Genomic DNA, 14,059 nt, shown 5'->3' on the forward strand with positions numbered 1-14,059 from the left:
GTCACATCTGCCTTGATTTCCGTATTTATTTTTGTCACGTGAGTGTGGTGCAAGTGGACGCTCAGAAGACGGGCTGTACATGATCCCTGTCCAAATCAGGAACAGCTTATTCCAAGCGGATACTGTAGCAGAGAGAGGGGGGTCACGGGGAACATTTGGAGACCAGATGCTCAGCAGTTTGTCAGCACCATCTCTCCGACTTAACGCATTGTAGGGTCAGACTGTGTACTCTTGCATGAACCAGTATGTGTCAGGCACGACAACTGTGTACAAAAACACATACCCATACATAATGATCATAACGATGTCAATGTCATTTATTGTGGTACTGTACTGTAGTGTCCACAACAAATGCAGCCTATTTTGTTTAGACATTCTCAAAGCACATGTATGCATTGTATGTATTCCAATATATCATACATGTATATTGGTATTGTATATATTCCACGGTATTTGGCATCTATAAATGCGATTTAGATATCCCCATGCACTATTTCTGTGACAATAAGAACAGTAATTGTTAGTATTTAAATGCAAAGTGATGTTCAAAAGCTCCTTATGTGAATAGCCTTCAGTTAGTTTTATTACTGACACTTGGCCCACCAAGTGAATTGAAAACCTTTTTTTCCATTTAATTTTTTTTTTCTCTTTTTTCCTCTTCTTTTGAACTGTGGCCTTCTCTGTTTTCTCTTCCATTTGCACCTCAGTGAGGGTACAGGAGAGCCTAGGTTCCCACAGTGAAAGGCGCGCTCTCAAACTGCTTTTTAATCATTTCCAGAGCATGTTGTGAGAGAGCAAGTGCTGGCACCATAGGCCCACAGCTCGGCTCCCTTCCAGGCGCACACTGCAGGGCTTGATGAGTCTGCTCAGTAATCTGTCACTGTAAGGGACAGAGGAAATGGCTGTATTTAAGTGAGAGGATACAGTTTCATCCCACAATTACATCTCTCCTGTGTTTACAGATCTTTTCACAGAGGAGGAAAGGATGGTCACACATGCAGTGCACAATTTCAGCTTTTTATAGCCATCATTTTTTTCTTTTGAGAGGATATATGAACTAAATGCTTTCTATACTTACTTGAATTACAAGCAATCTAATGCGATCTAAACTGTAGGCGAGCCTTGCACTTTGGTTGGTGAAATGTTTTTCTTTCCATGCATCTTTGGAAGATTATATTACATATTGAATCAAAATGTTATTATAATACGCATTCTCTTCTGCCATTTTTTTTGTATTCTATGTTCCAAATATTGTAGTTTGCAATGCTTTAGAGAAAGTGTTTTTTTTTATTACTGTTGTTCTTACTTTATTGTCTCCTCATGATTTTTATGGAAAATTTGCCACAGTGATACGATTTTTATTACTCACATCTAACATTGCTTATAAGGATATAATGAGGTCTCTTATTTACTTAGAACTGTTAAGCATTTACAGCTTGAAAAACACAGTGACACCGGTGATTAACCACAAACCACAAACCTTTTTCATTTCAGGAGTGGCAGAACTCCATACAGAAGAATGCTGGTCTAGCCTTTATTGAGCTAATCAATGAAGGACGGTAGGTATCCATTATGGGTAACACATAAAGGTTAATCATACTGCCAAGCAATAGTTTATTCATTCATCTTTTATCAGTATGTGCTTTAGTCATGTCTTTGTCTTCCACTAGCAGTCCTGAGAGGGCTGTTTTAACCAAGTGGCAGAGCATAGATGAGGTATAACCCCATAACCCCAGTTGACTTCTCTTCAAGGGGGTAAAAGTAAATAAGAGTGACAGCATGTAAGAAGAAGTATGAAAATCAAGAATATCATCTAGTCACCCTGCCTTCCTCTGTGTCTGTGCCTGCCTGCTGCTTCTGTCTATCCCACTATCTCTGTTTCTCTCATCTTTGGGTGTGGCCAGACTCAGGGTTTTCTGGAGAGCAGATCAGGGGCAGCTCAGCCTCCTTGCCCATCTGCTGACCCATCTGGCCAGGCCCCTCCTCTGCTCAGGCTCTTGCCTTAGCCCCGCCAGGCTTCTCCCAGTCCCCCGCTGGACCTGGAACAAAGAGCTTTAGTCAGTAGGGCCACACGGCGCTGTCCAGGGTGCTGCTGACAGATACATAATTTCCCAGTCTATCTCAACTCTGTGCACACCTGCTCAGCTTAACTAGACAGATCTAGAGGTAGCCATTCCTTAGCCAGAGTCCATTACCTCTCCATCGTGAGGCCCTAATGGCACACATGTTATATCTTCAATATGGGGAATCCAGTAGATGTATGCTCTTCTTCTGCCTTGTGACATAACTATTTTGCATCGACGCCCCTTTCAAACTCACTAAAAATGCCCTGATCAGGGGCTGTTATAATTAATCACTTTAACGACCGTCACAACAACATTCTCCAGCACATCCCTAGCTCGCTGCACTATACTTGCCACACATCATCCATGCCAGAGAGCTGCCCTACTTTATCACATTGAGATATAATCAAAAGTAGGTACAACATTGTTTCTTTTCTGCCAACACTGTAAACACTAAAAATAAAGTGTCCTCAAACCCCAAACGTGCTGGCGCCAACTTGGCTCAACTTGTGCAATGTTATGTCATGTCATGTTAGGTTAGATTAGGTTAGGTTGATATCTGTGTACTGTTTTTTTTTTTTTTTTTTTCTTTTTTACATATGCATATATAATAGAAGCATGTTTAACTATACCAGAGAGTGACATTACATCGCCTTATAATTAGAACAGTTTAAGATTTTGAGTGCTATGAATTGGCTGGCAGTTGAACTAAAGAAAAAAATCAATCTCAGTATGGATTCTTTAACTTAGAAGAGAATTGGGTTGACAAGTGAGAAGAGTAAATTTTGAAAATTGATCTCATACAGAAGTGTGAAGTGTGCCATATTTCACAGTTCACACATTCGCTGCTGGGTGTACCAGAAAAAAAAAAAAGCATTTCAAACATAATTTCCAGAGATTATTTTAATGAAAAAATAATATCAAGGAGAAAATATGAAGCAAATAGGATTAATATGCTATTGATATGTACAAAATTAAAGATAAACGGAAACTTGAGAGAGAATCTGGACTTCACATTTCAGAAAAAAAGACATAAACGTCCACCAGTTCACATATACGGAGAGAATTTTCGTCAGTGGAATCTGATTAGGTCCTTTATAAATCCAAGTTTAGATATGTACAAACAGGTAAGATCGAAAGAGGTCCATGTTGGACAAAATGTGAAACAGCTGGCTGATCATTTTCATATTTTTGGGAGTTGCCCAGTAATTTGGACCTATTGTCAGGAATTGCCTAGGGTGATACAGAACATCTTTGGTGATGAAATGGCTTGGCAATATTGCAGATCATTTAGCCGCTCCAGCCCAGTAGCTGTTAAAAATACTATTGTCAGCCAGCAAGAAACCAGTAACGCAAAAATGGCTACAGGGAAAACCTCCAACACAGACTGAGTGGATCGAAACTGTGAATGACATTGAAAACATGGAAAAAATGAGTGTTCTATTAAATCTGCATATCAACATTTTTTTCTGAAATTCTGTGAAAAAAAAAAAAAAAAGAATTGTGTGTGAAACTCTGAGAGGATTGAATTAACCATTATGAACCGACATGCATTGCTATCTGTTATAATGTCAGAGTGAATACATTGGTGACCAGCAGTGTTTTTGTTTGTTTTATATGTTAATACTATAAAATTAAGTGTATTAAGTCTTATTTAGTGCTTATTTAGAGTTTATCCAGTGATTTGTAGGGTTGATATTTGATCTCCTTGTAAATGCTAGTTTGTAGCTAAACTTTTTTTCTCAGTTTCAAAACACAAGCTTGGGGTTTCCAGCCCCTCTCTTTGAACAGTGAGGGACTATCTGTAAATGTGTGCTTGTCAACAGCTAAAGAGGCAGTAGCAGCTGATGAACGCAGCCTCGGGATTACTGCTGCTCGTTGGGACAGGAGGGAAATTACAATCTGTATCAAGCACTGGAGAGGAACAGAGGCTGCTTTAATTAAAACAAAGCTAGCCTAATGGTGTGTAAAATGGCATGTAATCTACACACAATAGCCAGGGTGCTTTCAATTATTAAAGACACTGGAATTTAAATGTAAGTATGGGCGGAGGCCAGGGAGCCTCCAGAGTCATCCGTGTGAGAAGTTGTCCATGGCCCAAGTTGTCAGCACTTCGGGGGCTGGGTTGCCGTTCTGGTCAGTGCAAAAGGGATGCTCAGTCAATCAGGCATGTGCCAGACAGGCTTCAGTGCTCTAATGACACTCCATTCCCTCCTTAATGCTACAGAGGGATCTGTCACTGACCTGCAGCCTCGCAACATAACACAGACAAATGATGCTGTTTACTTGTCTGCTCTTTCAGCCTGCAGAATGTTGCACAGTCCTGACAAACTATATTTGCTTTACCGTATGCTGTTTCCATAGTAGTGTCATTATAAAGGATTACAGCCACTAAATATTTTGTATTGTCTTGTAAATAATATATCATGTCTGTGAGTTATGCATAACCTGCTTCATTTAACTGTCTTTATGCTGTTAAAGGCTGTTGTGCCATGCTATGAAGGACCATATTGTTCGAGTTGCCAACGAGGCTGAGTTCATCCTGAATAGACAGCGGGCAGAGGATGTCCACAAGCACGCTGAGTTTGAGGTACAGTACGTCTATGTGATGTTGACTTGCATCTCCAAAATGAATGACAGAAGTTGGCCTAGAATCAAACAACTGCACACAGAGTCAGATATAACATGCTACAGTTAGCAAACAGCTCAAACATGCAGTTGTGAAAAGCACCAAGGCAGAACACTCCTTCTGTGAACTACTGTAGTACATTCAAGCTCTACCATCTGCTGTGAAAACATTATATTGCATCAATGTATTAATGAATTTTAGACAAATCCTATTAGCATAAAGCAGCAATTTTACTGTGTATTACTCAGTACTCTTGTCTTTGTCTCCTCTCTAGGATTATTGCCTCAACCATATAAATCCTTATAAAGGAATTTAATCACTGGATGCAAAGTGATACACCAGAAATATTACTATAGGATTTAGGTCTTAGCTTTTGCCCACCAATTTAGGAGAAAACCTCCTGAGACAGAATTTAGCCCACCCACATCAAACCACTTCTGTTTCAGACATGAAAGGGAGAGCTAACTACTGTTTGAAGCAATTTATGAATATTATTTGTTGTAATGAGTATTTAGGTTTCATTTCCGTCTAATGATTTTCTCTCTTCAGAACACCATGAGGAGAAAAATGTTACAATTTAATGGCAAGACTTACTTTTGAAAGCACTCAAACAAAAAGCTGTGTGACTTTCCTTCAAAAAGACCTTATCTTTATTGTTGTAAGCCATTGTTGGTGGAATGGCACATGCAACAAACATAACAAGAGATGGGTTTCAAAAATAAAGAATAATTAAATAAATAAATCTGGCTATAACAGATAAAAATAGTTGGAGGTGGAACATAAAAACAAATGGTTTTTGTGTGTCTGTCTGTGTGATCAACCCCAACCTTGCACACTTGCACACATGTGTGCACAAGTACATGCATGCACCCACACACACACACACACGCGCGCGCACACACACACACACACACACACACACACACACTCTTGCTCCACCTCTTGTTAGCAGCTTATACATGTGAGGAGTGATGAGTTTCTTATCTGGGAAAAGCAGCCATCCTCAAACAGCTGCTTGATATACAGTTCTTGAGGATCCTTGACCTGCTAGATAAACTGGAAGAGACGGCTAGATATGCAATGTCAGGAGAAGGGGGAAGTGTACCTGGCCCCATCCGTTCTGTCTGCCAACTCTAGACAGCCTACACTTTTCATCTGGGTGTGACATTACTTTATTACCCACTCTCCAAGATTGAAGATTCAGGACACAGATAAGACATTTTTACAATTAAGTTGGTGTCAGGGCAAAGCTTCATATGCTTTAAAGTGATAAATAACATTTGATATTTGTCAGAGCATCACATGGTAACGTGAGATGACAAGCAGAGATTGAGTTATCTGCCATATGAAGAATATGTTGAAGTATAATATCTGACAGAATTCAAATTTAACGCAGGAAATTCAATTAACTTCCAGCTTCTGTTAGCAAATTAGATTTTGAATATTAGCAAGAGATCCCCCCAGGGTGGCATAGTAAGACAATCTTATTTTAGCTGCACAGATAAAGTCAGATGTGCTCCTCTAGATTACTTTTAGCCACCTGGAACACTTACTGAAAATTGTTTTAAAAACATTATCAGACTACAAATATTTATTCATGTCATTTTATTTATTTTTTTGGTAATTTTTTTAAGTAATCATTTTTCACTTGCTTTTGTTCTTCTGCGTATCTGTACTCATTTATTACATATTAAATATAACACATACACATTTATTATAAGCATTATTTAGACTATTGTGGATGACTTGTTGATATAATGCATACACTGTATTTTAATTTATGTATACTTCATTTTCACATACTGCAAAAGGCAAAGTATCTTTGCTGATTTTTCTTGTTAGAAAACATGGCTGCAGATTGAAGCTCTACACCATTATTATACCAAGGGACAATAACATGACCCTTAGTATAATGATAGTGTAACTCCCTTATCCTTCACAGAACATATTCTTGGTGGACCTATTAGAGTATTTTCTTTCTTCTCTAAGAGCACCAAGCAACGCAGCGTGGAGCCTCATCTGTCCACATTTAGGGAATGGACTTCCTTCATGGGCTCACCATGATTTACTGCATTCCTCTAAGGGAGCAGAAATATATCTCTCAGCTGTCCACTAATATCTTTATGCACTCAAGTGTGTTGAATGAAACCCTAACATTTTTCAATGTGACAAATGCTCCATTAGAGGTTATATATTATACTGGCTTTATACAAGTAAAACAATTTCACATGCTATTAGTGCAATGTCAGACATCACTTTTGGCAGTGGATACTGTACCTGAACCCATAAATATACTATGAGGTTCACACTGTTTTTTTCTTTCCTTCCTTGTATTTTAAAATCTTAATCCAGTCCAACTGTGCCCAGTACACTGCGGACAGAAAAGAAGAAGAGAAGATGTGTGATCACCTGATCAGTGCTGCTAAACACAGAGACCACGTGACAGCCAACCAGTTGAAACAGAAAATCGTCAACATCCTCACCAACAAGCATGGTGCCTGGGGGACGCTGGCCCAGAGGTGAGTCCTCACACCAGGACCCGGATTTTCATACGTTTTCCATTTATGATGTTTACCCCAAGTTGATTTTCATCCATGGAAACCATTTGAAGTGACTGATATGAAAAGATATATCTGTTTGTAAGTATTATATTGTGAGGCTGTCTTATTTGAACACTTATAAACAGAAACAGTAGTGAGATTAAAATAAATGTTGCAAAGCTGCCATAATGGAAACCGCAAAAATGAGGACTACAAAATCTGTGGAATAAGAACGTAATTTATCAGCGTGTCAAACGATAATGAGAACTGTTGAGACTCAACCATCAAGTTACATGTTTATTCCATGTTTTTTGCCATGTGAGTGTGAACAGTGTTCACTTAAAGATACAGCATGCAAAGTTGAAGATGGTCAGCTAAAGTGGACAAAGTACATAACCTGATGGTTGAGTCCTCATGGTTCTCATTGTCTGCACAAGTCACTAATAGATTATTTGCTTAGTCCGTGTTTTTTGTCAGTTGAGTCTAAACTGTCCTTGGTAGTACACCTTTTAAATCAGCACTTTGCAATTTTGATTATTGCAGCTTTAAAATAATTAGTCATGAATTTGTTTTGCATCGTAACAGTTTCCAGTGAATTAAATTATAGCAAAATTAAGCTGTTCCTCATTTTGCTGAGAGGAGGGTGGCAAGAAGCCACTTAAGGACCCCTAGGTGTCCCCAGACCCCACTTTGAAACCCGCCCCACATGAAGAGCACATTCAGGTCAATATGGGTCATATTAAGGCCTAGCTGGGACCACAGCTGCTCAATGCAAGGTCCAGTCTAGAGGACAAAAGTTACCTGTTCACCACATTCAGCAGTGATGGCATAGGACCACCAGTTAATGTCATTTTCCCAGGATCCAATAGGGTCAGCAACCGGGTCAGCAAACGCAATTACAGTGTGGAGTGGCTTAATCCCCTGGGGACAGTTGATTGGCCGGTCGACCGACAGGCTGGGGTGGAAAAGGGAGGAAAAAGGGGGTTGGGGCGTTTCTGCAGTGTTGTCCAGGCACTCAGTGACCCTCTCAGTAACACAGCACAGCACCTGGTGGTAGTTGGAGACTTCCCCATGGGTCCTGTTAAAACAACCCGCTCCCCTGCTCTGCCTCCCGCCACTCTCCATACACAGCCTGCATCACAGCCACATGGCACCACAAAGACACAGGATTAAAATCAAAAGCTGACTGTAACAGGCAAACAATGGGGTTAAATCACTTTGTTTAATCTCAGTTTATCTTACATGACTCTAGACAATGCTGTGGCAGGGCTTGTTTCAGTGCTGTTTTTTCAAAAGGCTGAAACAATATGCATGTCAGATGCAGAGCTTTAAAAAAATAAGATGATAAACCAGATAATCACCCAAATACGTTTTTAATTGCACCGTGAACCCCATCCTTGCAAAGGCCAGGAGATCGAGGGAATGTTCCACACGAACTGCCGTGCTTTCAGAAACCACCGTTACTGATTTGCCAAAACAAATTTTGCCTCCATGCTGAAACAGTAGCTTTGGTTTTATTATTAAATTTTGAAAATACAATGCAGATGTTCAACCATGTTCGCTAAAATTGAGTTTGTTTCATATCTTAAACCAGGTTTACCATTGTCAAGACAAACTATGCTAGCTGGTGTAATTAATTTTTATGGTTTGAATTTACATCTTTGAACTGCCTTATTGTTAAAAAAACAACAAATGTCATGAGCAGTTACATTTGTTTTTTCATGCATGCACCATATGCATTATATTATTATTTGTAAAAAAATATTTTATAAATTATTACAGATATTATATTGCAGATATTGTTAAATGTTCAATTATTTTGGCTATATGTGAGAATGCATAGCACTCGAGTAAGGATTTTCATAAAACTGACTGAACCTTAGCAGAAGTACCCATGGCAAAATGTATTGGATTGGATTCTGGGCTCTTGTTCAAATATTTATGGAAACCCTCTCAGAGGCACAGCATTTGCATTGAAACAAAAGGTTATTGAGCGTGGGTGCATTGTAAATGATACCACAAAACTTCCAACAAATTCAAATTTAATGGTAACCTGCTGGCGAAGAAAAATGATGCAATATGCTCACAAGCTCAAGGCAGTGTTGCAGTTCAGCGGCTTAGTCTTATTCAATGCTACATTAACTTTCCCATTTATGCTGCTCTTGTAAAATATAAAGCCCTCAAGCATTTTGAAGAGGCTGTCTGTTATTTCTGACTGACTCTGTGTGCATGTGTGTGTGTGTGTGTCTGTGTCTGTGCGTGACTTTACTTATTAATGTTTGTTTTCACCCTCATGCACAGAGATTGCTTTCCTTTTTACTCCTAAGTTTTGCCTGGAGACATGCCATAGGTTATTGATCATTTGTGTAGAATATATTATAAACAAAAATTCTTCTAAGGCAGGAGACAGAAACAAGGATTGCTTTTGGTCATGGTTATAAACCATGACCACAAGCATTTCTCTTTTTTGCAAGTGTATATTTGCTCATTTTTAAATGTATTTATGATTTTTTTTTTAATCAAATGGATATAAACACCTGACCTGCTATAGGAAGTGCATTAGATGTGACTGTCCTGAATAGCAAACAGTGACCCCTCCCCCCTGTGCTGCTGTTGCCAAACAGTGTAAGAGATTGTGTTTCTGCAACATAAGACAATAGCATATGACAAGGAGACATTTTGCACAATGCTGGAAAAGGAGTTGCTTTGCAGTCATGTGACCTGAGTGAAGAATAAGCAGATCAGACCCTATGGAGGCCTGTTAGATCATACTATATGCTTGCTTGATGATGAATGTCCCCACATATATAGCGTCAGCGCTGGAAAATCAATAGTCCTCAAATTGAAACAGTATAGGGTTGTATTGATCCGCCGCACTAAATCAAAACGAGGAGGCTTTGATACAGCTCTCCAAGACAGCTCCCTGCCCAGTAATGACACACTATCAATTTTAGCTTTACACTGATAAATCAAGTCGAAAATTGGATGTCAGACTTTTTTCCAGGGAGAGAGTGATTTTCCCTGCCCTCTGGTCCCCTCTGCTGTTGACCTCTGAACCCTGCCAGTGGATTATAAAGTTCAAGCTCGTCTAAAGTGAAAGGAGAAGTCAAACCAAGGCTGATGGATTCATCGAAGAATAATGTGCACCACTTTTGAAACATAGGGCCACTTTATTGTAGCAATGCAAGAAATTCTCTGTTATCCACTAGGCCAGTAAGGCGTGTTTATTTCCCTTGAATTTTGTAAGGCAAAACAAGCAGCAACTGCTAGTTTCACACATAATAATTCTTTTAAATTTGTCACAACAAACCACAGTATGTTATAATTACATAATTACACTCCTTATCCATGGTGACAGGTATAAATGCCAGCATTATTGCTATTTCTTTTATTTTAGTTCATTACATTCCTGCATCAGTGTCCTTTTGGGTGTAATGAATCATTCATTGCGCCGATTATGAATGCTGCCAATCTGTCTGAATTGATCTGCTAAAACAAAAATATAGAATAATAGAATGAATCACTCTGACTTCAGCCTGAATATTTTTTCAATAAAATAATGTACATGTGTGTCATATTTTCAGCAGAAAAAAAACGAGTCTAATATCACTTCATACATTAATGTACTGTAATAGATGTCAAATTTTTGCTAAAAGTACTGAATCAAATTGAATTGAATCATTCCAAAAATGGAAAATCCTTCTTAAATCAAATCACCCACTAAATTAAATCTCTTTTGAGCCCAATATCCACACCACTACTTCTAATACATTGGCATTGCAGACACTGTGAGGATAATTTACCTTATAAGAGTGTTTACAACATTTCTGTGTTATGAAGACACAAGCAGTATAGCCATGAGTGTCTTAATGTTATTGACTTTCTTAATGTTACTCTCTTGTGCCATTCTGCTCCATTCATTTGCCAGTGCTCCTCAGGTACTAATTGTTCTGACATGGCCAGCCTCACAGAAATGTGAAGGGGGCTGAGATAGACAAACCTCCCTTTGTTCCCATGCAGGTGCCCATGTTCACATCAGCAGCATCAGTGACAGCTGACAGAGGAGCTTCCACTGCCCCCCACAGCAGACCTTAACCTTACCTGACTGCTCTATTGATTGTCAACATTTCTTCTGTATAATTACTTTTTTGTAGCAGAGGAGAGAAAGGAAAATGGCGGCTTATATTGATCTGTTGGGAAGGCAGTGAAACAGCCGTTTCCCTTGACCAACAGTGAGTTTCATCTCTCACGTGTGATGAATGGTAACAATCTGTCCGTGGGTAATAACTTTGTGATGGAATGAACCTTTTACTCACGATCTGCCCACAGTCTTAGGTCTCGCCTGAAAGGGTTATCAATTCTAATAGAAGTCCACTAGTGCAGGGGTCCTGCTGCACTGCCTGGGATCATCTTTAGAGGGGGTTAACGGGCTCAAAGGTCTCCAGATCTGATGACTTCTTTGGGTCAGAGAGAAAGTCCAAGGTCTCTGGGTTGAGCCTGATGATAAACTGAAGAGCTAAAATGTTCCCTTCAAATCTGACTCTTTTCATGTCCAGAGCATGTATGCAGCAAAGTGCAATTCATAATGTTATTTTAATCTCACAAATAACATTCATGTGATCACGAGACTGTGTGATTTTATTGTATATATGGTTCATACATACATATATTCATACATACATATATAAACATGAGGTTAAATAGGAGGTTAAATAGAGCACAATACTATATCACGTTTAGAAAACAACTTGATATGGATATATGTTTTTAGCTTGTTTGTTTTCATGTAAGAGCCTATTTAAAACAACACAAAACATGATACTCCTTTGTTCTTGCAGGCTGATATTCTCTCCACTTGCATTTGTTCTTGACCTACACCAGGCTCTTTTCCCTTGGGGTACTCTTAACCTTGCACACTGTGCTAATTATCTCTGGAAAGAGGCCCATTCACACAATCATCAATTTCAGCGGGTGAAGAAATTGAGCTGGGCATCGCCTGACTGTGCCCCATTTCTGATGAAAGATGGGGATCCACAAAGCTGGCAAGCCAGGGGAGTTCACCTCCAGTACAGTATGGCTTTTCATCCCTCGTCTGATCGCCTGCGTCTGTCTTCATTACACCAGATGACCTGGAGTTAATCTTGTTGCCGCTCTGTTGTTGTTTTCCTTTCGTCTTTGTCCAATAGCCACCCTTCAGTGTGTCTATTCTCTATTTCATCATCCACAAAAGATAACTTATGTCCAGTAACTAGAGGCATTTGGGTCTTAGCTCAGTGAGTTTGGTGATGATAAGAAACGAGGAAATTAAACAGATGAAAGCGATGTGCACCATTTCCAGCTCTGTGCGATAATCTGATCATGATGTTGGCCATAGAGTCACTTAACACTTGGCACTCACCAGACATATGATCAAACTTGAGATGTGTTGTTATAGAGGAAATTACAGAGTGTATTTTTTTCTCAGCTTATAGTTTACTTTGAAAGAACGGGGCTGAGAAATGTTCATCACCATATGGTTGCCAGTCACCACTTTTTGATGTGCAGTTTGTTGAAGAATGTGGCACACAGCGCTCACCAAAAAGAATGCACTGGTTGACAGACAATGTTTTCACATTTTCTCCCACTAAATTTGTTGTCTGCTGGCTGCCTGTTGACTTTCATTGTGGCTGGAATCTGATTCTTTAGAAATCTGTGTGTGTGGTTGCCATTTTAATGGGATCAAAGGGTTGTAACAGTAAAATAAGCTTTTGTATGAGTTTTTTTTTAAGGATTATGGACTTATTTTGGTGGATTTTGGATTGCCTTGGTGATGGTGTAATGGGAGGATGATGGTCATGTTATCAGTAAACATTTTTTCCCTATTTACTTTAAAAAAAAAAAAAAAAATACAGTCATACATGCATCTTAATAGATTCCTCCCAGATTGAGTTAGCCCAAGACAAAGCCCATTGTGACAACTGAGGATGAAAGAAAAGACCATTTTGTCCTCTGAGTTGCACTGAGAACTGGTGTGTGTTAAGTGTCCCAGTCATTGAATTGTGTGTGTGTGTGCATGTGTGTGATAGAAACCAGTCGCTGCCTCTTTGAATAGAATTGTCACTGATTACTGGTATTTATTATAATTATCCCCATTCATGTTGCCAATGGAAGCTTTTAACAGGAATATAATGGTGTTTTATTGAATCGCCATGTTCCTCTCCTTCCTCTTGACTCCCTCACACAAATCTCCTCTGTGTGAATAAAATAGGATTTTGCTAAAACATCTGTTGTACTGATTAAACAGGGAGATTCCCACCCTTCGTGACCCTAACGCTGTGCATGTTTCATTCGACTATTCTGTCTCAAATGACTTCAGTAACACGAGGTTAAGTATGGCCTTTGACAATAGATCAGTGTAATGTCTTGTTTATTTTGTTTGGAGATACAACCTTGCCAGGGAATTGCATGCAGCTGCCGGACTTTAGATCTTTACCGGGTGCGCAGCAGTCCAAAATAGTATGACCTGCGCAGCATATGTTTTGTTTGTTGGCTTTTCATTTGTGTTTCGGTCTTGAATGTTGGAGGCTTCTTCATACTGTTTTTTTAACAAGGCCATTCATGCTGTAAACGAGCATGTTTTCACCGTGTCGGAGCTACGCTCTTCCTCGACCATCCATACTAAAATAGTGTCTTTGCTCCCTTGATATTATATGAGAATTGAGAATATATACTCCATTAATCCAATATGATTCCTGCTAAGCTGTCAAAAGTATATTTCTTCTATTGATAGATATTATAGTGTTTTATAAAAAATGTTATCCATCCCTTTATTTTCCGTCTCGCCATCT

At 39.2% G+C, this 14,059-nt stretch overlaps 1 protein-coding gene across 1 annotated transcript in view; it reads left to right on the forward strand.

Annotated features, from left to right (window-relative positions):
• Positions 1-14,059, forward strand: part of nbeab (neurobeachin b) — a 138,068-nt gene that overhangs the window by 40,574 nt on the left and 83,435 nt on the right. Inside the window, exons 24-26 of the mRNA XM_030067259.1 lie at positions 1,495-1,559; positions 4,545-4,653; positions 7,045-7,211. Coding sequence (XP_029923119.1) covers positions 1,495-1,559; positions 4,545-4,653; positions 7,045-7,211 — 341 coding nt within the window. The remainder of the gene's footprint in view (positions 1-1,494; positions 1,560-4,544; positions 4,654-7,044; positions 7,212-14,059) is intronic.

This window comes from Myripristis murdjan, chromosome 13, assembly GCF_902150065.1.
Source record: "Myripristis murdjan chromosome 13, fMyrMur1.1, whole genome shotgun sequence".
Classification (NCBI taxonomy): domain Eukaryota; kingdom Metazoa; phylum Chordata; class Actinopteri; order Holocentriformes; family Holocentridae; genus Myripristis; species Myripristis murdjan.